General features: G+C 41.6%; 1 protein-coding gene across 2 annotated transcripts; it reads left to right on the top strand.

The window, feature by feature from the left end:
• The first annotated feature begins 1630 nt into the window (after window positions 1-1630).
• Window positions 1631-24512, top strand: LOC118394864 (uncharacterized). Of its 2 annotated transcripts, none has more exons than XM_035788471.2 (3): window positions 1631-3652; window positions 8041-8857; window positions 23867-24512. In XM_035788471.2, exons 1-2 carry the CDS (start codon window positions 1994-1996, stop codon window positions 8761-8763), a joined length of 2382 nt encoding a protein of 793 aa, XP_035644364.1. In that variant the 5' UTR covers window positions 1631-1993; the 3' UTR covers window positions 8764-8857; window positions 23867-24512. The 2 variants fall into 2 exon arrangements, with proteins under 2 accessions (XP_035644364.1, XP_052319910.1); XM_052463950.1 differs by lacking the exon at window positions 23867-24512 and adding an exon at window positions 15679-15809.

The raw sequence follows: 24512 nt of genomic DNA on the forward strand, positions 1-24512 counted from the left end.
AGGCTATAAGCGCGAATATACTGTTTTCAAAAGTGACCGCAAATGAGATTATCGTTGTCATGCTTTATTATAAAGGTGCATTTTTATGGTGAAATGTATATTCCCCATACTTGAAACTCACGCACCGCCTATGTATGCCAGTTAGGCTCTACACCCTTGTAAAGCGGATTAATGCGCTTCATTTTAAGAAGTTATTTGGCCACTTTAGTTGTGATACAAACCTTATCAAAACATATAGGCCTATGGGCTAGGCTACATGAGGTGTGCAACTATGATTTGAAAAAGTCAAAACAAAAAAGGCATGTGCTGTTTCTTGATAGGCTAATATGGTCACCCATCAGAATATTCTTCATTTAATGTTGTATTTACATATTCTAAAATGAACGGACCATTATCAGTCACCTGTCTCAGAACAAGGGCATAAAAAAAGACATGTCTTCTATGCACTTAAATAGCGAATGGAGGACAGTTTTTCAGTGGTTAATTTTAATGCCAGCCAGGTAGGCTATACTCCTGTTGTAAAGCAAAGCAATGCTATAGAAAACTGATGAGATCCTCCTCTTTTTAATAGAGGCCATCAAAAATCTGTTTTCTCATGCAATTGTTACGCAACATGGGCTCTCATGAAGTGTTTGATTTGATTTTTGAAAACATTTGCATTGATATCAGAGTGATTCGAGGGACAATTGAGTGCTAAGTACCAGGCTGTTAGCAAGTTTGGTGGGCTACTAATAACCTTCAACAGCATCAGAGCTTGGAAAAGCCTAGTTACCATGAATTAACGGTCACATGGAATGTGACTGCGGTCATGACTCGTCAACGCCGGTATGGCGGTCACCGTAACAGCCCTAAGTCAAGGTAAATATACTGTCTACACCATATGTTTTGAAAAGAGTTTCATTTAGTTTAACTGTGAAGATGTACAACCTTATTGCTTTATTGTAAACTCAGACCAGAGAGAGCAAGAGAGAAAGAGAGAGAAAGAAATAAAGAGAAAGAGAGAGAAGAAGAAAAAGGAACAAGAGGTAGAGTCTGAGAGTTGAAACCCTCCCTCTACAGGGCAGTGCTTCAGTCTCTCTAGTCAGAGGCGTCCGTCGGGTCTGTTCAGCCATGCAGTCTGTGGCTGCTGAAACCCCTCTTCTCTCATCAGTCTCTTACTCCTCTCTCACTGGCTGAGGATTCCTTGACTGGCTATATCCAAGCTGCATTTAATTGAAGGGTGCCAGGTTGTAACCTAGCAAGCAGGGCTAATTAGCTCAGAAAGCTGTACTGGACCAGGAGACTCACACAGCTACACCGCTGTCTAACGGACTGACTGGACGATAGAAACACACAGAACTAGATCTCCGGTGGAGGAAAGAGAGGGTGAGAGAGGGAGAGGAGACATTTACAGGCGACTGTGTGAGAGAATGAGAGAGAAGAGAGAGAGTTACAAACAGCAGCAAGACTCAGAGTGTGAGAGGTGGAGAAATAGGAGGAGGGGAAGGGAGGAAACGGGAAATGCAAAGCCAAGTGAGGGAGAGCGACGGGAAGCCTGCAGCAACAAATAAGACTGAGGAACGAAACAGGAGAGGTAAAGAGAGAGAAGGAGAGAGAGAAGGGATAGGGGGAGGGAGGGAGGTGGAAAAGAGGGGCCACGAGCAAGAGAGAGGGCTGCAGGGTGAAGGAGTGAGAGAAAAGTTAGAAAAGTGAGAGAGGGGGTCAGGGGAAAGAAAGAAAAGAGCATAGAGAAAAACAAGTATAGAAGAGAAGGGGAAACAAGAGGCAGGAAGAAAGGGGGGAGGGAAGTCTTAGGTAAGAAAAAAAGAGCAGAGCTGAAAAAAAGTTTTGTTTTGCAGTGGAGTCAGTCATAGATGAGGAAAACAGCTTGAATGGCTAGTTTGGAGTTGGAGAGCAGCGTGGAGGAGGAGGAGGGGAGGAGAAGGAAACCAGTTGTTGTTTAAGGCGTTTTCCACAGCAGCCTCTACTCCAGACGGACTGTTTTCATTCTGACATGTACTCAGACAGCACACGGATGGGACACTATAGATTCATTCATCAAAACACAGACGACTACTGCTACTGCCTTCACTGTGTCCAATACAGACCCACGCTGTACCAGGGAGGACCAGGGGGGTACAGACCACCACCCACACACCCAGACCACCCAGAGTTGGACCTCAGAGGAGACATCAGCCTTCCTCCTTTCCCTGTGGAGCCAGAGGATGTAGAACCTGGACTAGAGAAGTGTGAGAGAGGAGGTGAAGGAAGAGGAGATGGTGGAGGGGGAGAAGGTGGAGGAAGTGGTGCTGAAGCTGGAGCTGGATGGGCTGTAAGTGGTCACAGTGCCCCACAGAGGAGGCCAGTGTTCACCGGGCCGGGTCAGCATGGTCAACCTCAGCCAGGCCAGTTTAGCCCCAGCCACCCCTGGAACTACAACCCTGCCCAGTGGACCTGCCCAGTGGAGCCTGGCCTGGGTCTGATTTTCTACTCCCCTGTGAAAGAACAGTGCGGTTATGTGGGACAGGGTGGAGGTGGCACTGCTGGGACAGGGATCGGGACACACCCATTCAACAGCAATAGAAACGCGTCAGCCTCATCACTCCCCCTGGACCCGGCAAACACACAGTTCAGGGGTCAGCGGGCCAAACACAGACAGGCTAGCTACAGCTACGGTCCTGAGAAACCGATCTGGGATCAGTCAAAATACAGACTAGAAAGACAGGCTAGCTATAGTCCACAGGAGCAACACAGACAGGCTAGTCTCGGTTTAGAAAAGCAGGTCTGGGGTCAGTCGAACCACAGGCTAGAAAGACAGAATAGCTTCAGTCCACAAGAAATACACAGCCAGGTTAGCTACATTTACAGTCCAGAAGACAAGCTGACACAACGACAGCTAGTCAGCTACGGACCAGAACAAAAGGTCTGGGGTCAGTTGAAACACAGACAGACTAGCTACAGCTACAGTCCAGAGGAACAGGTCTGGGGATATGCTGGAGATGAACATGATCATTTGGACAGGTGTGTACCGCTTGAACAAAGAGAATTACACCCTCACATGCCAAATGGACATAGTGGTGGTGGTGGTCCCAGCCCCAGGCATGTGTACTCTCAGGTCGTGGGAGATAGAACTAACTACCAGGAGAGGACGACTAGATTAAAGGCTGGGGGAGCTGTAGGTGGGGCAGGAGTGGACAGCTGTAATGGACGACATGTCCTTGCTGGCTCTGGCTCTGTTCAGAAGACTTTATTTTCCACTGAAGTCCCCCAGAAACAGTTGGTCAGCCAGCCCAGGCAGAGGAGTCATTGTGGGCCTGGCCTTGGCCATAGAACCCCAAGTCATGGAGCTACTGGACCAGTGCATGGAGCCACTATAGGCAGGGAAGAGAGATTCAACCAAAGGGCCAAACAGCCAGCAAGCCAGGGAGTCAACCAGAACCATGGAGGAGACCCAGACTTAGACCCCCAGAGACAGAGGGTGAAGCAGAAGGATGGTCAGGGTTCAGTCCGGAAAAGCCAGTGTTCGGTCTGGGAGAACCAGTGTCATGTCCGGGAAAACAAGGGTTCTGTCCGGCAGAAGGAGGGCTTGGTTCGGGAGCAGATCAGACAGGTGGTGTCAGACTTGGAGGGGGTCCTGGGAGGTCTCAAACAGGTCCATGTGGAGATGAAGGAGGTAAGAACCCTTTGCTGTAGACAGCCTGGTTAATCCAGAAAAAATGAAATTGAAAGCATCCCAGTGTTGTCTAATTTTTCATACCTTAAGCTTGTCAATACTGTATGTTTAACCTAGCAGTTAGTCTGGTCCCAGATCTGTGTGGGGCCAAGCATGGGAACTTTTGCTTAGACCATGGTGTAAACCATTGGTATGAAATGGCTTGCTGCTAGCTTTTCTCATCCGATGCTAAGGGCGGCCAGCTCGATTAGATAATTATATCCGTTAACAAATTCCATCTCAGCCAATTAAAACGACTCCAGGAATCCACTAGGTGAAGCCTAGCATCCTCCTGGCTTCACTACTTATGAAACTGATGCTGTAAAAGACACAAAATCTGATTGTGCTTTCCTGTCAATTCTGTTACCCATGCTATTGATTGACTGGCCTAGCCTTTATAGACATTCAGATCAACAATAGAGCTATCATCATTGTCATGGATGTGTTATTAGCTGGGTTAGCATATATCAGCACCATTTTTCTTCAATGTTGATATAGGTAAGCCTAGCCCACAGTAAATTAATAATATGAATTGAGCTTCTTGGAGTCACTCAGACCAAAATACAGGCTATAGTATAGGCCTAATATAGAAATATGAATCACTACAATGAATATAGGTGAATATACATTAACGTATATACTTAATTGTACAAGGATTTAAATGCATTTTGATAATCGGTTACTTCGTCACATTTGCACTATTTTTACTTGAGTACACATGGTAAATTACTATTGGGTAAATGACTGCTATTTGACCACACCACAAGAGTCATTGCCTTTGACTTTTACAATGTCTGTGTCACGCCTTGGTCATAGTATTTTGTGTTTCGTTATATATTTGGTCAGGCCAGGGTGTGACATGGGTTTATTTTGTGGTATTTCGTATTGGGGTTTTGTAGTTATTGGGATTGCGGCTGAGTAGGGGTGTTGCTGCCTGAGGCGGTTCTCAATCAGAGTCAGGTGATTCTCGTTGTCTCTGATTGGGAACCGTATTTAGGTAGCCGGGGTTCACTGTGTATTTCGTGGGTGATTGTTCCTGTCTCTGTGTAGTGTTCACCAGACAGGCTGTAATTCGGTTTCACGTTCCGTTTGTTGTTTTGTATTTGTATAGTTATTTCATGTATCGCTTTTTTCATTAAAGACATGAGTAACCACCACGCTGGATTTCGGTCCGACTCTCTTTCGACAAATGAAGAACGCCGTTACAGTCTGAATATAAAGTTACATGTTATATAATCCTCCTACTTTTTTCAGTCAAAGTACATGGATGTTTATTAAATGGATGAGCGAAAACTTTTGTCACCGTATCAGTCAAAAGGTTTTCTTTATTTTTTACTATTTTCCACATTGTAGAATAATAGTGAAGATATCACAACTATGAAATAACACATTTGGAATCACGTAATAAACACTAAAGTGTTAAGAAAATCTAAATGTATTTTATATGTTAGATTCTTCAAAGTACCCACCCTTTGGCTAGATGACAGCTTTGCACACTCTTGGCATTCTCCTAACCAGCTTCATGAGGTACTCACCTGGAATGCATTTCAATTCACAGGTGTGCCTTGTTAAAAGTTCATTTGTGTAATTTCTTTCCTTGTTAATGCATTTGAGCATATCAGTTGTATTGTGACAATGTAGGGGTGGTATACAGAAAATAGCCCTATTTGGGGAAAGATCAAGTCCATATTATGGCAAGAACAGCTCAAATAAGCAAAGAGAAACAACAGTCATTACTTTAAGACATGAAGGTCAGTCAATATGGAAAATGTCAAGAACTTTTAACTTTTCTTCAAGTGCAGTCGCAAAAACCATCAAGTGCTATGACTAAACTGGCTCTCATGAGGACCGCCACAGGAAAGGAAGACCCAGAGTTATCTCTGCTGCAGAGGAAAAGTTCATTAGCATTACCAGCCTCAGAAATTGCAGCCCAAATAAATGCTTCACAGACTTCAAGTAACAGACACATCTCAACAGCAACTCTTCAGAGGAGACTTAGTGAATCATGCCATCAAATTGCTGCAAAGAAACCATTACTAAAGGACACCAATCAGAAGAAGAGACTTTCTTGGGCCAAGAAACATGAGCAATGGACATTAGACCGGTGGAAATCTGCACTTTGGTATGATTGTGTTAAAATGTGAGATTTTTGGTTCCAAATACTGTCTTTGTGAGATGCAGATTAGGTGAACAGATGATCTCCGCACGTGTGGTTCCCACCGTGAAGCATGGAGGAGGAGGGATGTTTGTGTCGGGGTGTTTTGCTGGTGAAGCTGTCTGTGAATTATGTAGAATTGAAGGCCAATTAACTGCCATGGCTACCACAGCGATACGCCATCCAATCTGGTTTGCACTTAGTGGGACTATCATTTGTTTTTCAACAGGACAATGACCCAACACACCTCCAGGCTGTGTAAGGGCTATTTAACCAAGAAGGAGAGTGATGGAGTGCTGCATCAGATAACCTTGCCTCCACAATCACCCAACCTCAACCCAATTGAGATGGTTTGGGATGAGTTGGACCGCAGAGTGAAGGAAAAGCAGTCAACAAGTGCTCAGCATATGTGGGAACTCCTTCAAGACTGTTGGAAAAGCATTCCTCATGAAGCTGGTTGAGAGAATGCCAAAATTGTGCCAAGTGGTCATCAATGCAAAGGGTTTCTACTTTGATGAATCTAAAATATATTTGGATTTGTTAACACATTTTTGGTTACAACATGATTCCATATGTGTTATTTCATAGTGTTGATTTCTTCACTATTATTCTACAATGTAGAAAATAGTAAAAATAAAAACCCTTGGATGTGTAGGTGTGTCCAAACGTTTGACTAGTACTGTATTCAAAAGCCGTTTTGACTCTTGTATGATGTCAGGAGCATAGTCAAGGAAGTATATTGTCACACTCCACTTAGACCATGGGTAACAAATTAAACCAAGCAGTTAGCCACATGGGCAGATTGTTAAATCAACAATCTGCCTCTGGTGGCTAAATTGGATGGTTTCTCTACCATTTAAGGTCTCTGATAGGTTGTTTTCGTTATTTTGTTATAATATATAATTATCTGATCAGCTGGCCATCCTCAGCATCATGTTGAAATGATTAAGGCTTATCATTTTGAGTTCCGTCCATCTTATTTTCCATTGACTGTACTTACCAAGCCCTTGAAGTGTTCCAAAAACAATGTGATCTCACACTGAGTATACATTAAGAACAACTGCTCTTTCCATGACATAAACTGACCAGGTGAATCCATGTGAAAGCTATGATCCCTTATTGATGTTACTTGTTAAATCCACTTAAATTCGTGTAAATTAATGGGATGAGACAGCTTAAAGAAGGATTTTTAAGCCTTGTGACAATTGAGACATGAATTGTGTGTGTCTGCCATTCAGAGGGCGATTGGGCAAGACAAAAGATTTAAGTGCCTTTGGAATTGTAGTAGGTGTCAGGCCCACCGGTTTGTGTCAGGAACTGTTACGCTGCTGGGTTTTTCATGCTCAATAGTTTCCCGTGTGTATCAAGAATGGTCCACCACCCAAAGGATATCAACTCATTATTAGGAAGGTGTTACTAATGTTTGGTATATTCAGTGTATGTGAAATGAATGTGATCACTTGTGAAGTGTTCCAAAAACACATTATTTTCACATGATTCCACATGTGAAATCATGTGATTCATCTGTAAGTGAGGACCCAGCAATCATTTTGATGGATATGTTTTTATTATGAATTGTAAGGAATTCATGTTCTGAGTAAAATAGACATAGGGAGTGGAGTTGACTGAAATGTACTCAGAGATCAGAGGACGAGGCTATGTAAACCTTAAGTCTATGTATACATTTCAGCAGGGTCTATGCTTACATTGACATCTGAGACAAAGCAGACACAGATCAATGGATATCCTCTCTTTCTGTTTATGTAATGGTACATGACATTTAAATTACATTTGCATTCAGCTTTGCAGAACAAAATACATTGCAGGCAAGTATGGAACAAGATAGCATTGCTTGTGTTTCACATCATTTCTTGTAGTTGCATTGATTTAAAGCTATTCACATGAACCTTTTGGCTAAAACCTGCTGCTGAAATTGGCAGAGACACAAGCAACACTTTAAAGAGCCTGTCTTGAGACAGGTTCTGAATTTTGGTTTGCTTTTATGATGTCCATATGCAATAGGGCTGTAATATACTGTACGCTGTAAAAAAAAATCTACAACTCTTAGCTCATAGCTCTTAAGAGGCAATCAACTGACATGTCATATCATAATGTAGTGTTAATTAATGTAGTATAATGTATTAATATACAGTATTTTAGTAATGTAGTATATTGACTATGTATTGTCATTTAGGTGGTTGAACAGATTGATCTGCTGACAGCTAACATTGACCTGGAAGAGGGATCATGTAACAGTTCCCCTCATGGTGGTGACGCCATCCCCAACCCCAGAGACTGCAGAGTCCTGATGTATAATCAGAAGACTAATGCTGGAGAGCAGATGTATACCCACAAGATTAGGACTGTTGACCTGAAGACTAATGGAGACCAGGGATTACTGTACAGAGACCCTGACCATACCGTCACCATACAAACTACCTCTCCGTCCCATGTCCTCACCGCATCAGTCATCAAAACCAACCGGGTTGGGGTCACAGCCCTGAGCCTGAGCCCGAGCCCTTCCAAAGACTCCAAACAGGAAAGACGGGGGCTCAACAAAGACCCTCCTATACCTGGCCCTTCCAGAGACATAAACCATGTGACCCAGACCCCTGGGCTAGAACAGATTCCCTCCCTACCCCTACTATTACGGACCCACACCCCTATCCCCACAGCCATGGTTGGATACAGTGTCCCGTCTCGTAGGAGCCAGAAACCACCACTGTACCCCCACCCCAATGGACGGGTGGAGAGGCTTAATAAGGGTCTGGCTCCACCACCCCAGTCAGCCCTGCCGGTCCTGCCCCACCTGGCCCAGCCACCCTACCCTACCCACCCTACCCACCCTGCCCTGCTTCCCAGTGCCCTGAAGACCCCATACCTGGAGAAAAGCAGACCGAGCTCCAGCATGGTGTGAGGGGACAGCCTCACTTCCGTGGGGGCCGGGAACATATATGACAAGGACAGACCTACACTGAGAGGTAGTCTGAGAGGGACTGACCAGGGACATGGTAAGTGTGTTTGTGTGTGTGTCTGCTTATGTTGTCACTTGGGTGCTGGTGATGGGGGAACAACTCTATAAAGTTATATATTGGGATATTATTTTTTATTTCTTAGTATTTTTTTTTACCGCTTTTTCTCCCCAATTTCATGGTATCCAATTGATAGTTACAGTCTTGTCCCATCGCTGCAACTCCTGTACGGACTCGGGAGACTCCTTTTCGGACTCGGTCGAGAGTCGCGCGTCCTCCGAAACACAATCCAGCGAAGCCACACTGCTTCTTGACACTGTGCTAGTGGCACAGCTAGCACTGCGATGCAGTGCCTTAAACCTCTGCGCCATTTGGGAGGCCTCTGGGATATTATTTTTGATTATTGATTGTATTGTTTTGACTATATCGCAATATAATTTTAGATTGCTGTACCTGCACTAAAACTCCAGGATTTTTTCTTCATAGCTTGTTCTCCATCTTCTTTTTAATAAAGTAGCCAATTAGTTTTCAGCACTTTTATTTCCATGAATGATCAAAACTCGTTTTATCATGGCTCTCTCTTCTCCCTCTGCAGAAGACATAGGTGAGCAATAAAATCACAGTATTGAATTGAAATGCATATAGAATCATGAGAATTGCAATAGATATCATATCGGCACCTAAGTATTATGAGAATATCATATCGTGAGATCCCTAGCAATTCCAGCCCTAATGGGTTTCTTTGTGAGATCCCTGGCAATTTCCAGCCTTAATGGGTTCCTTCCTAATGGTTCTGACTCATGACTTCAAAGAAATAGAGAGCAAGCAGCTTGTGGTTTACACAACCTGGCTGCTGATGTACAGATGTAGGATCTTAATTTGATCACTTTCCTGCAATGCAGGAAATGCAAAACTAGTAGTTTTGTTGAGATCTAAAAAGGCTTCTGTAGTTTGTAATTCCCACTTGGAAATTTCCAACTTAATTTTCCCTTGTATCAACCCCTACAAAAATGTAAATGTATTATAATCCACATAACACATAACTGGCTCAAATTAAGATCCTTCATCGATCCGATATATGTACGTGATGCATGTACTTCATGATGGTAGTATAACAATTTGATTATACAAAATAATATTTGAGCAGCTATATTTGTGAAAATGATTGCTTGTGTGTATGTGTATCTGTGTGTCTGCTAATGTTGATGTCACATGAGTTCCCACTTCTCGTTATATCTTAGTCATCATGACTTCAGAGAAGTGGAGAGTAGGCTGGAGTTGAATCATTTCTTGTAACGAGACACTGACATCTGAGATTGATAGTGGAAACAAATGTCACTAAGTATTTATAGGATAACAGTCATGAGTCAATATATATCGGAGCATTGCGGGACTACAAAATAACTCCCTGACACATTTATCTTACTATCATTCCCAAAGATTGTGTTACACATGAAAGATCTAATTGACCAACATCAAACATCACAAATTAAGAATTCCAGAACACGTGTTTAAATGGCTGCAGAGATTTACACCACCATGTATAAATATTTGAGTAGATAAGGTCCCAAAAAATACAATATTGTTCGATTTGGTAAAGAAGCTTGACAATTGGCACACTTTTATAATTTTTAACACTTAACAACACCTGATATAATGCCATTCATCAAAGCCCTGGGTCGGTATATAACGCCCCCTGTAGTCCAATTGTGAAAATGCATGTAGGGTACTAGGGGGTAACTAGCCCCCTCTAAGAACAATGTCTAATTGCTGACACAAAAAAGCAACGTTTGGAGAAAAAAATTGGTATATGGATGAAAGTCATGCTTAGTCAAATAAACTATAAAGGGAAATAAATGGCTACAGTTTACACTTTTTTTTATTATTTCATGAAAAGTAGATTTTTTAAAGTACCGGGGTAACTGCCCCCCCGGGGGTGCCAGTTACCCTGGTAGAAGATTATTGGATAGGATTTCACACAAGTGTGTTAAAATACATTTTATTCTTTAGTAAGTAATACTTAAAAGCTAAGTACAGTTGTCTCATTTTAATTATTTAAATAAAATATGGGGGGTAAGTGGTGTTGCACATGTCACCATTAATATCCGAACTATGAGGAGATTTGATGTAAAGTCCCTCCTTTTAACTCACATGAATTTTCTTTGTTCTTTCTTTGTTGTTAATTTTCGATACAATCCATTATGTACAAATGCACCTAATATTATTTGAATAATTGAAGATTTAAAACCCAGCAGTCTTTAAAATGATATTCAGGATCAAAAGGTTTTCAATAGTTGGAATACAATATTGGAATGGAATATAACCAAAACTATTAAATGACATTGGAATATAACATTTCATACAATAACTTAACTAATTAACTCATTGTAACATTGATGTGGCAACTTTCTTATGCTCTGCTATTGCACAATTCTAATTTGTACATAGGTCCCAAATAAAGCTATCCCCAGTAAAATTGGAGCACCCCTCATGAGCCCACCAAATCCAGTCCCCACTTGTGACTGAAAACAGGGGGAGAGATGCCAATTGAAAAGCTCTCTTAAAAACATAGCTAGCTATCTACCTACATAACATATAATGCTGTGTCAAATAGCTAAAAGGTTATAAAGTAACATAAACTGTGAAGCATCAAACACTAGCGGAAACATTTACAACTGCAATTAAGTTATGTTATCTTTTGAATGTATTTTACCTCAGACGATCTGATAGTAAGGTTGCTAGCTAGCACGCCTAGCAGCTTATGCTCACTAGCTAGCTGGCTAGCATTTTCTGCTAGCAAAGTTGCTAGCTAGCAAGTTAGCATAAACTAGCAATAACTGGGCCAGTCATTTTCTAAAAGACAGGTAGAAACACATTCGTAACACACTGGTCACAAAGTGGCCCTTTGGGGGTGTATATCATGGCTCCCCCCTCTCTCACTCTCCCCACCACAAATGTTATGACTTTACGACATGTCATAAATACCTGGTAGAAACTGCCATGCAGTATTGAGGGAGAGAGTCTACCACAGGGCTGCCCAACCCTCTTGCTGGATATCTACCGTCCTGTGGGTTTTCAGTTAAACATAGTGGCAGGTCATTTTTTCCCCTTTCGACAACACAAGGGTTAAATGTGAAGACTTATTTTATCAAATTAATCCTCTATGTGTTATTATTATTACGTGATTAAACTAATCATGTAAACTTTAATTAACTAGGAAGTCTCTATTTCCTGAATTGACTCTTCAGATATTTTCATATCTTATCAAAACAGTCACTTATTAATAAATTATTATTATTACCACCTCATCAGTTCTTATTAGTGAACGTTGCAAACTCTTGGATTTCCATAATACATTTCCATAACCCTAGTTTCCATAATGAATCAGCAATATACATATTGACCTAATGATTTATTTACTAGCTAACTAAATAATCACACAGTATTACATAACAAACAAACAGTAGATATTTGGGTTCTACATGATACAAAGAAAAAGTCCCCGCGGACGAAGCCGATATGGCAGCTTGGTAGATGAAGGAAAAGGGTGGGGACTGAGAGAGTGAGACAGAGAAAACAGATTCACTACACCAAGTTTATATATTTTTTACCTTTATTTTACTAGTTCAACGCTCTAACCACTAGGCTACCCTGCCGCCCCAGTGGATAATTATAATCATTGAAATGCTAATCCTTTGCACGTGAACGGCCGCTTATTCGAGAATAATTTAAATGTAAATATTTACACCCGTATGTCGTCGTCTCTCGGTAAAAAAAAGTTGCTTGTCCTGTAGAGTTCATCAGAGTCTCTGGTAAACTTTCCCAGAAGACACAATATCTTTCGTAGTTGTAGGTGGTTAGAATGGGTACTTCAGAGTACATTTCGGAAATGTTCTTATAGAATCGATGCTTCGGCGGTTGTCGGCATTCTCGTTCTAGACTTATGTAATTTCTAGCTGCAGACCAGTAATTGTATGTCTAAGATTTGCTCTTATTCTGTAGTGATCGATAGTCTCAGAGTTGAACCATTTCCAGACGTGTAGCCAAAACTACAGCTGTATGGTTTCCGATGGCCTATAAAATTGTAGCCGTTCCAAGTGGGGACTCTGTCCCGGCGTTCTCTGACATGAACCCCCCTACTTTTTTCAATTTCCGCCTGAAAACATACCCAAATCTAACTGCCTGTAGCTCAGGCACAGAACCAAGGATATGCATATTCTTGGTACCATTTGAAAGAAAACACTTTGTGTAAATGTGAATTGAATGTAGGAGAATATAACACAATAGATCTGGTTTAGATAATACAATGAAAAAAACATACACTTTTTATTTTTATTGTTGTATCATCATCTTTAAAATGAACAAGATAAAACAAACATTCAGATAGGATGATGGGGACAATTTCAGTGAAAAACATAAAAGGGCAACAGTACTTGTGCAAAGTTTCAGAATGATAACTTCCAAAATGAGTGTGCTACATGACATTTACAATGAAGTCACCCCGGTGTCCCACACAAGTAGCCCAAATGTACCCAAGTGGCCAAATTGGTGAAATTATACATTTTGAATGGAATAACTATATACGAAATACCAAAATAGTATTCTAAAACATGAAAAAAATAGATACATTTACAAAATAACAATTTCAATATTTGGAAGACCCTCAGTCCTCTACACAATATTGTGCTGCTGATGCCAGGTGCCATTGCAGTCTCTTTCTATATATATATATATTATATTATATATATATATCTTTCTGCTGTAAAGCAGAGGGTCACCAAGCATGTGGTGCAGGACCTCATTCTGCAAAGAACACAGTGACGCCTCCATGCTGTGCCCTTTTGGCCCTGAGGCACATCCATGCCTGCAGAAATCAATTTGGGCAGATGAACACCACTTGTGGCAGGAGCTGGATGAACCAGCTTCAGTGGGGGATGGACAACTTGGCACTGGGGGCTCCCATTCGGAGTCAGTGTCACTGTGAAAGAAAATGTTCAGTAAGAATAGTTTCACATATGAGCCCTGTATCAACAGGTATAATAAACGATATATATAGAGTACAGGGAACATAAGGTTGAATATATTATTATAGACCTGCTAGATCTACTGTCTCATTTATATTATGACATTTCAGCTAGATCTACTGTCTCTATTATATTACAACAGACCAGCTGTATCTACTGTCTCCATTTCACTTTGGCCATTGTTGTGGGCCTGCCCTCCCCTCAACAGCCTCAAATAGGCTATTTCATTTAACAAATAATATTTAATATTATTAATTTCAAATAACGGCATTAGCATGAGAATAACTTACCTGTCCAAAACGATGTTCTCTCCATTCAAAAAATATTCCTCCATTTGGGAATCGCTAAATTAATCATCCTCGATCAATTTCTTCTAAAATTGTGTGTACATCTGTATATCTAGACTTAGATTTAGCTTTCCCTGACTTCGTCGCCATACTGATTGATATATAAACAGCTGAATATGCGCTTTACCAAAACAATGTTGTGCGCAACATGAACCTCTTTACGCCGGAATTTACTACATGGGTTGGTCTTCCAAAACATAAACATTACATATTGCTGTTTACCTCAGCTCATTGGCTATCTACCCAGCTAGATTTCAAGACGGTCAGTGGTCATTGGGTTAAAATACAGTCAATCAACGAAACAGCGGTCATATCATTGGTGCACAATGATGTCATTACTTGTTGTCTTTGCAGAGAGGTTAACAGCAGAGAAAACCACCTAAATGATATTTGTCCTAGAGTGACCCCAACTTTAGAAAAAGTGAAACATCGCCTTTGTTCATATTTCCATGAAAGCTGTACACGACCAGGGTACAAAGATTGTCTTAGGGTCATTTTTTATCATCATTTGAGGCACACACACACACACACACACACACACACACACACACACACACACACACACACACACACACACACACACACACACACACACACACACACACACAGACATTTAGATTGTGTGCTACTGATTGAACAAAACTAAAACTTTCTTGAAAATGTGCAGCATCTCCCCTCCACGACCCCACACATAACTTAAGTTCACAGACAAAATAAAAACAATTTCAGACTAAGTAAACATTTCTTGAAAGCATTGTTTACCAATGGGGAATGCAGTCAGAGGCTATAAAGGCGCTGCAGATGACAGTCCTCCCAGTTCTCTCTTTGCTGAAGCCATGAGTGCACGTTTCAGTGCCCAACAGGTCGTAGATCTCATTTTTTCAGATGTCCAGGAGGAACAAGAGAACAATGATTTGGAAGAGGAGGAGGTATCTGAAGATGAAGATATGGAAGAATTACAACCCAGAGCACGATGCATCCTCTTCAAATGAAGAAGAAATCCTCCAAGCTGAAAGAGAAACATTTTTGTCAAAGAACAGCAAAATAACATGGTCCTTGTCACCATATGACAACCAGGGCAGGATGGCAGCACAAATGTCATAAGGATGACCCCAGGGCCCACAAGACATACAGTTGCCCATGCCCAGGACATTGCCTCAACACCAGCCATTGAAAAAATCATCCTGGAGATGACACATTTGGAGGGTTTCCATAAACATGGAGACTACTGGAAAAGGATGGATGAGATTGACCTGCATGCCTACATAGGGCTGCTAATCTTAGTGAGTGTGTATAGGTCCCGAGGCGAGGCTACATGTAGTCACGCGCTCTCACCACTGGTGTCCCCCAGGGCTCTGTTCCAGGCCCTCTCCTATTCTCGCTATACACCAAGTCACTTGGCTCTGTCATAACCTCACATGGTCTCTCCTATCATTGCTATGCAGACGACACACAATTAATCTTCTCCTTTCCCCCTTCTGATGACCAGGTGGCGAATCGCATCTCTGCATGTCTGGCAGACATATCAGTGTGGATGACGGATCACCACCTCAAGCTGAACCTCGGCAAGACGGAGCTGCTCTTCCTCCCGGGGAAGGACTGCCCGTTCCATGATCTCGCCATCACGGTTGACAACTCCATTGTGTCCTCCTCCCAGAGCGCTAAGAACCTTGGCGTGATCCTGGACAACACCCTGTCGTTCTCAACTAACATCAAGGCGGTGGCCCATTCCTGTAGGTTCATGCTCTACAACATCCGCAGAGTACGACCCTGCCTCACACAGGAAGCGGCGCAGGTCCTAATCCAGGCACTTGTCATCTCCCGTCTGGATTACTGCAACTCGCTGTTGGCTGGGCTCCCTGCCTGTGCCATTAAACCCCTACAACTCATCCAGAACGCCGCAGCCCGTCTGGTGTTCAACCTTCCCAAGTTCTCTCACGTCACCCCGCTCCTCCGCTCTCTCCACTGGCTTCCAGTTGAAGCTCGCATCCGCTACAAGACCATGGTGCTCGCCACGGAGCTGTGAGGGGAACGGCACCTCAGTACCTCCAGGCTCTGATCAGGCCCTACACCCAAACAAGGGCACTGCGTTCATCCACCTCTGGCCTGCTCGCCTCCCTACCACTGAGGAAGTACAGTTCCCGCTCAGCCCAGTCAAAACTGTTCGCTGCTCTGGCCCCCAATGGTGGAACAAACTCCCCACGACGCCAGGACAGCGGAGTCAATCACCACCTTCCGGAGACACCTGAAACCCCACCTCTTTAAGGAATACCTAGGATAGGATAAAGTAATCCTTCTCACCCCCCCTTAAAAGATTTAGATGCACTATTGTAAAGTGGCTGTTCCACTGGATGTCATAAGGTGAATGCACCAATTTGTAAGTCGCTCTAGATAAGAGCGTCTGCTAAATGACTTAAATGTAAATTTAATGTAAATGTAGTCTCTGGGATGCAGAGAGTGGAATGGCACTTTTCCGTGCCACGATGCCACCGAAAGCCTTTCACACTTTCTCAAGAATGCAACAATTTGATAACCGTGAGTCAAGACCTGCAAGACGTGTGAGAGACAAACTGGCAGCCATAAGAGGTCTGGGAGAAGCGGGTGGAGTGTCTGTCATGCCTCTACAACCCTGGGCCTGAAGAAACAGGAGCAGCAACTGGTTCCATTCAGAGGTACATTTTTATTTTCATATCTGTAATGTAAGTGATTTTCACTGTTCATTTTATTATGTATTGCTGTAATATAATTGATTTATGTGATTGTTTTCTGTGACACTGATACTAATTACTGATAGTAATCTCTTTTGTCAAAAGGTAGCTGTCCTTTCCGACAGTATATGCCCAGCAAGCCAGCAAAGTATGGCATCAAGATATGGGTGGCCTGTGATGCACAATCCAGCTACGCTTGGAAGATGCAAGTCTACACAGGGAGGCCGTTCAGAGGAGGCCCAGAGAAGAACCAGTGGATGCGGGTTGTGCTTGATGTGACAGATGGACTGAGGGAGCAAAATGTCACGTGTGACAATTTCTTCACCTCTTATGAACTCAGCCAGCAGCTCCTGAAGAGGAAGATCACAAGGTTGGCACAGTTAGAAAGAACAAGCCTGAGCTCCCCCCTGCACTCCTCGCAACAAGGGGGAGAGATGCCTTCTCATCAAAGTTTGCCTTCACCTCCACCACCACTCTAGTTTCTTACCTCCCAAAGAGGAACAAGAATGTGGTCCTCCTGAGCACACTGCACAAAACGGCTGAGATCAATGATCGTGAGGGCAGCCATCATCCTGGACTACAACCACAACATAGGAGGAGTGGACAACCGGGACAAGGTGATTGGAATTTACAGCTTCAGGAGGATGACTGCCCGCTGGCCCCTGGAAGATACCATAACATAATTTATATGTCCTCATACAATGCCTTCGTGATATGGAACAAGATCAACCCTACCTGGATGCCTGATAAGCGGAACAAGAGGAGGGTGTTCCTGGAGCAGCTGGAAAAGGCACTTATAACGCCACACATTCAAAGAAGGGAGTGCCTCCCCCACACAGCAGCCTCTGCAGCGCTTGTGAAAGCTGTTCAGCGGACTGAATCCTGTCCTGATCCACCTGAGGCTGCAGCTGGGACAGGCTAGAGGAGGAGTTGCCAATTCTGCCCCCAAAGAATGACTGTAAAACAAATACTATGTGCTGCACATGTGAGAAATACATATGCAAAGTCCATGCACACACACTTGCATACTGTCCTACATGTGATAATTAGAGTTGACCTATGCAGTACCTTTAGCAATAATAATAATAATTGTAAACCTCTACTTTCGTAAAGAAAACAATTATGACAGGTGTGTTGTAATAAAAACGAGGAGTGTCCACTGACTAAATGCAGTCTTTCTGCATTGTGAAGAGGGAAAACCCAGATATTCACCAAGTTTGTGATGAATGACAGGATATTTCTTCATGCAAAATCGATTAGTGGTTTAAAATTCAATGAAGCACTTTATTTTAGGGGTTGAGTGAAGGTGGGTCATTTTTTACCCTTCGGACAAGGGGAGTGTACAGAATGTTAAGACTACACTTAATGATAGTCACAGACACGACACACTTATCCAACATTTTACATTTTTTTACATTTTACATTTTTTTATCTAAACAAGTGGATCTTAAGGCATTCCTACTTGTATATTTAAAAACAAATGATAGATCTTACTTCATTGGAATATATCGATAAGTTTTTCAAAATGTAAAAAAATGTGATAAACTTATCACAAAATAATTTTGTTGAAATATCTCCAAAAGCTGTGATGACACAGAGGACATTTTTTGTTGAGCAAAAGCAGTGGCAGCCAGGGAAAGTGATCTTAATATGAATTACAGTGGTGCGAGCAGTTACCCCAGGGGGCTAGTTACTAGTACCCCTAGTACACTAAATTTATTGATGTTTTGGGTCAACGCTTCCCCTGTGTTGGGTCTACATGGCCCCAAAATAGCTTGAAAGTGTTGTATTGGTTTGTGGAACACATTCCATAAACCAACACCATAAGGCCTTTTTATGTAATTTTTTACTTATGATCGCAACTGATTAACATACAACATAAAAAATTGTGGTAAGATTTTTATATTTTCACTGTCAGGTGTGCTCCCTCTCCGGCCTCTAGGTTACCAGGCTGCTCGTTATGGCGCACACTTGTCACCATCGTTACGCGAATCAGCGCATAATGACACTCACCTGGACTTCATATACCTGCCCTATATATGTCACTCCCTTTGGTCCCTTCCCAAGGCGTCATTGTTTCAGTTCTTGGGTCATGTCTATGCGTTGTTTGTGTTACGTGTTTGTTTTGTTTATTTATTAAAAAAAACTCACTCCCTGAATTTGCTTCCCGACTCTCAGCGCACATCGTTACATTCACTTTCAAAGTTGTGTATTAAATAAAGTCACCTTTTACACTTTTACACCCATGGAGCTGGTTGGCCATTTTGTAAAACTGTTATCCTAGAGTGTAATTGGTTAAATATGTACACTGTAGCTGGATATATTTATTTGAACATATCCTGGCTTTTTGTAAAAGATTTGTGATCTTAACATAAAGGGACATCAGATTTCATGTCACATTTCTTAAAAGTGCCATAGTATATATAATATATAAGCAGGATGAAACTTTGTATTTAATAAACCACTTTAAAAGTGAAAATATCAACATTATACTGAGTTTTCTGATGGTTTTTCATAATTGTTGCGATCATGAAGGAAAAAACAAAGGCCATATGCTGTTGGTTGATCGAATGTGTTCCCCAAACCAATACAAACATTTAAAGTTATTGTTGGGGCCATGTAGACTCAAAGTGTCAATACAGGTAAATGTATATTCACAAATGCTACTACAAGACAACCTGAGGCTTGGCTAAAATGGCACAATATGAGTTTTTTTCAGCATGAAAAGTTATGTGTCAGTTTTCACGCTTCTATACCACATTGAACAATTTTCTAGCTTATCAACTGGACTAAAAAGAAAATAATGAGCGAGAAAGAGAGAGTGAGCGTTCCCTTTTGTGAAGATACTGTACTTCCCTCTTGTGCAGAATATGTGTAACTGCAATCATTTTTTTTTTCTGGCCTGTGCCTTGTGTCTGTGAGTTGGGCAAGCACAATCTGGTTTTAATCATAACGCCTTTGGGCAGATATCAGAGCAGAATGAGGCAAACCAAACGCTAGCTTGTTATATTTGAGATGGTCACATAAACATGAGCAGTTCGAGACATTGTTCAACATGGCGAGAGTCAAAGACGGTGTGGATATAAAAAAAGGCTTCCAGGGAGAAAAGGCCTGTGACTTCTGGTTAAAGATTTGAAAATAGGCTTTGAAATAATGGAGAAGTAGATAGATTTTTTTTGTAGAAATTGTTTCTTGTAAATCGCTTGTAAGTACACAACTATGGTTATTTTCTACGCAATACATTTTGCAGTGTTAAATTTACAGTAAAGAGTGCATTTTAACACATTTACATTTACATTTAAGTCATTTAGCAGACGCTCTTATCCAGAGCGACTTACAAAAACACCATCTCAGGCTACATATGGTGCTAGTCTAAAGTATTCTGATTATAGTGTTAATATTGAGTGTTAACGTAAAACTCTGCAGTACACTTGCCAGTGTTACTGAAATGTAACACTATGGGGTAAGTAACACTCACAATGTTATTTATATTCAACACTAGTGTTGATCTAAAGTTAACTCCTATTAGTGTTAAACCAAACACTGTTGCAGCAAGTCATTTTGGATGTTGTTTTAACACTGTATGGTGTAAATCCTAAATTGCATATTTCATATGGTGCCTTTTCTTTTTGAGTGAATTGTGAAGTTACCACCCATGACTAAATTTGTTAGTAAGAGAGACATGGTTGTTTAATTAATTATTTTTAAAGGCCTGTGGCTTTCACCAAATAAGTATCAAGGTGAAGGTTATCTTTAAAATTTTACTTTATGACAATTCATTTGTTGTCCTTAATTAAGCCCTTTTGCCACAACTTTGGAAGTATGTTTGGGGTCATTGTCTATTTGGAAGACCCATTTGAGACCAAGTTTGAACTTCCTGACTGATGTCTTGAGATGTTGCTTCAATATATCCACATAATTTTACTTCCTCATGAGCCATCTATTTTGTGAAGTGCACCAGTCCCTCCTGCAGCAAAGCACCCCTACAACATGATGCTGCCACCCATGTGCTTCACGGTTGGGATGGTGTTCTTCAGATTGCAAGCCTCCCCCTTTTTCCTCCAAACATAACGATGGTCATTATGGCCAAACAGTTCTATTTTTGTTTCAACAGACCAGAGGACATTTCTCCCAAAAGTACAATCTTTGCCCCCATGTGCAGTTGCCAACCGTAGTCTGGCTTTTTTGTGGCCGTTTTGGAGCAGTGGCTTCGTCCTTGCTGAGTGGCCTTTCAGGTTATATCGAAATAGGACTCGTTTTACTGTAGATATTTTCTTTTTTTATCTATTACCGCTCCTCTTCTCTGCTGTCCTCAAAAGCACATATTGTACTTGTAGGATTAGCCTTTGATGAAATAAATAACAGGCAGAGATTTAATTGGACTCATATTAGACTTATACATTGGAGGCATGACCTTTTATCTTATATTCCTACTCCTCCATCTACAGTAGCAAGGCTGAACAACAAGGACACGTACTTAACCTATGAGTTCATCCTTCTTGACACTATCTAAATTTCCATCACTACTTAATTAAAGACTGTACAATACAGAAATGCCTTTATGGAAGGAGAAATACATTCTTAAAAGTCTAAGGCGTTGGGAGGGGAAGTTCCAAGCTGACATATTAGTGTGTAGGCTAAACCTTTCGGATGCTACAGACGTTTTCATGAGAAGACCGATTTTTGGGATTTCCTAGTCTGACAAACAGAGCTGTAAGCTCTGCCACTTTCCACCACAGATGCAGAAGGGCGACATAGGTGGATGCTGTGGATTGAGAAGCAGCCCATGCAAAAACATGACAGCTCTCGCTTAAACTGACGGATTTTGATGTGAATTTTTTTATTATGTTACATAGATTTGTGCACTCGTGTGTCAATAGACTCTAGGGGGTTAAATGTATATCAATTTATTGGCTTCACTGGGGAACAAGGTCAATTCAATTCAGCAGGAGAGCTGAAATTGTAAGAATTTAAATGGAACCCTTCCAACCCTTCTGGGCAGATGCTCTTGATACAGAACGTAAAGCCACAATTGGTAATTTGTTATGTTTTTAACCAAAACAGTGCCTTCAGAAAGTATTAACACTCTTGACTTTTTCCACATTTTATTGTTCCAGTCGGAATTTAAAATGGATTAAATATAGATTTTTTTTGTCACTGGCCTACACACAATACCCCATAATGTCAAAGTGGAATTATGTTTCATAATTTTTACTAATTCATAAATAATGAAAGGCTGAAATGTCTTGAGTCATTAAGTATTCAATCCCTTTCTTATGGCAAGCCTTAATAAGTTCAGGGAGTAACAGTTTGCTTAACAAGTCACATAATAAGTTGCATGAACTTAATGTGTGCATTAATAGTGTTTTAACATGATTTTTTGAATGACTACCTCATCTCTGTACCCCCACCCATACAATTGACCCTTAGTCGAGCAGTGACTTTCAAACACAGATTCAACCACAAAGACCAGGAAGGTTTTCCAATCCCTCACAATGAAGGGCACCTATTGGTTGATGGGTAAAAAAAAGAAGAAGCAGACAATGAACATCCGTTTGAGCATGGTGAAGTGATTAATTACACTTTGGATAGTGTAACAATACACCCATTCACCACAAAGATTATTTTTTACAGCGTTTAATGGCTGTGATAGGCGAAACCTATTTATATAGCCCTTCGTACATCAGCTGATATCTCAAAGTACTGTACAGAAACCCAGCCTAAAACCCCAAAGAGCAAGCAATGCAGGTGTAGAAGCACGGTGGCTAGGAAATACTCCCTAGAAAGGCCAAAACCTAGGAAGCAACCTAGAGAGGAACCAGGCTATGAGGGGTGGCCAGTCCTCTTCTGGCTGTGCCGGGTGGAGATTATAACAGAACATGGCCAAGATGTTCAAATGTTCATAAATGACAAGCATGGTAAATTAATAATAATCACAGTAGTTGTCGAGGGTGCAGCAAGTCAGCACCTCAGGAGTAAATGTCAGTTGGCTTTTCATAGCCGATCATTAAGAGTATCTCTAACACTCCTGCTGCCTATAGAGAGTTGAAAACAGCAGGCCTGGGACAGGTAGCACGTCCGGTCAACAGGTCAGGATTCCATAGCCGCAGGCAGAACAGTTGAAACTGGAGCAGCATCACAGCCAGGTGGACTGGGGACAGCAAGGAGTCATCATGCCAGGTAGTCCTGAGGCATGGTCCTGGGGCCCAGGTCTTCTGAGAGATAGAAAGAAAGAGAGAAAGAGAGAATTAGAGAGAGCATACTTAAATTCATTTGGGACACCGGATAAGACAGGAGAAAGTACTTCTCAGATATAACAAACTGACAAACTGACCCTAGCCCCCAGACACATAAACTGCTGCAGCATAAATACCGGAGGCTGAGACAGGAGGGGTCAGGAGACACTGTGGCCCCATCCGATGATACTCCCGGACAGGGCCAAACAGGAAGGATATAACCCCACCCACTTGCCGAAGCACAGCCCCCACACCACTAGAGGGATATCTTCAACCACCAACTTACCATCCTGAGACAAGGCCGAGTATAGCCCACAAAGATCTCCGCCACGGCACAACCCAAGGGGGGTATACTAACCTAAATGGCAGAGTGAAAAGACCAGAATATTCCAAAGCATGCATTCTGATTGCAATAAGGCACTAAAGTAAAACTGCAAGAATGTGGAATTGAAATTAACTTTATGTTTTGTGAAAATCCAACACAGCACATCACTGAGTACCATTCTTCATATTTTCAAGCATTGTGGTGGTTGCATCATGTCATGGGTATGTTTGTCGTCGGCAAGGACTAGGGGGTTGTCTAGGATAAAAATAAACTTAATAAAGTTAAGCACAGGCAAAATTCTAGAGCAAAACCTGGTTTAGGCACTGTATATCATTAATTTAAATGACCATTGACCATTAGTTGTATTGTAGATTGCAATTTTAAGTGCTGTGTTGTTGTCTTCCTCAGGAGCCCTGACGTGGTGAAGAGATTACTTCAGTCAGTGATGGACACAGAGACAGAGCTTGGCCTGAAGATGGGGGTATTTCCAAGGGTGAACGCTCTAGACAGACAGGAGGGGAAGGGGATTCCACATTACAGAATGAGATGCACAGACCTGAGACACAGCATGCAGCAAGCACTTCAACCTGACATATATAACTTAAAACAGCAAAAATACACATTTCTGATACAAGTTGGACAATAAAGTATTATATTCATAACTAAACCCTACTTGAATTATACAACAAAGGTTATCAACCAAAGAATCTGTAGAAAAAATAGAATCGATGTTGGAAGTTATATGATTATAGTATCTATATTCATGTTTATAAATGTTTATTTTAAAATGTTCTGAGATATTATAAATTGTACTGTCTGAAACATCCAAATAGAAATAATTCATATTGACAACTGAATGTCTTACATTTGTTACATTTGTGTATGGATTAAAAAACAACAATGACCTAATAATGGACATTGATTTTGATTTGAAATGATTTATGTTCTGGTATGGCACCAATGGAAGACAGTAGTCTGTCTCAGTATGTTTCTTCTCCACTTGACTCTCTGTATTTCATGGCACTAGGGTCTAAACTGCCTTTACATACATCCC

The sequence above is a fragment of the Oncorhynchus keta genome, chromosome 15 (genome assembly GCF_023373465.1).
Source record: "Oncorhynchus keta strain PuntledgeMale-10-30-2019 chromosome 15, Oket_V2, whole genome shotgun sequence".
Taxonomy (NCBI): domain Eukaryota; kingdom Metazoa; phylum Chordata; class Actinopteri; order Salmoniformes; family Salmonidae; genus Oncorhynchus; species Oncorhynchus keta.

Excerpts from the sequence above, each read along its gene's own strand:
- LOC118394864 (XM_035788471.2), top strand. The coding sequence starts at position 1,994 with ATGTACTCAGACAGCACACGGATGGGACACTATAGATTCATTCATCAA. Across the intron at positions 3,653-8,040 it reads TCCATGTGGAGATGAAGGAG|GTGGTTGAACAGATTGATCT; the intron begins GTAAGAACCCTT and ends ATTGTCATTTAG.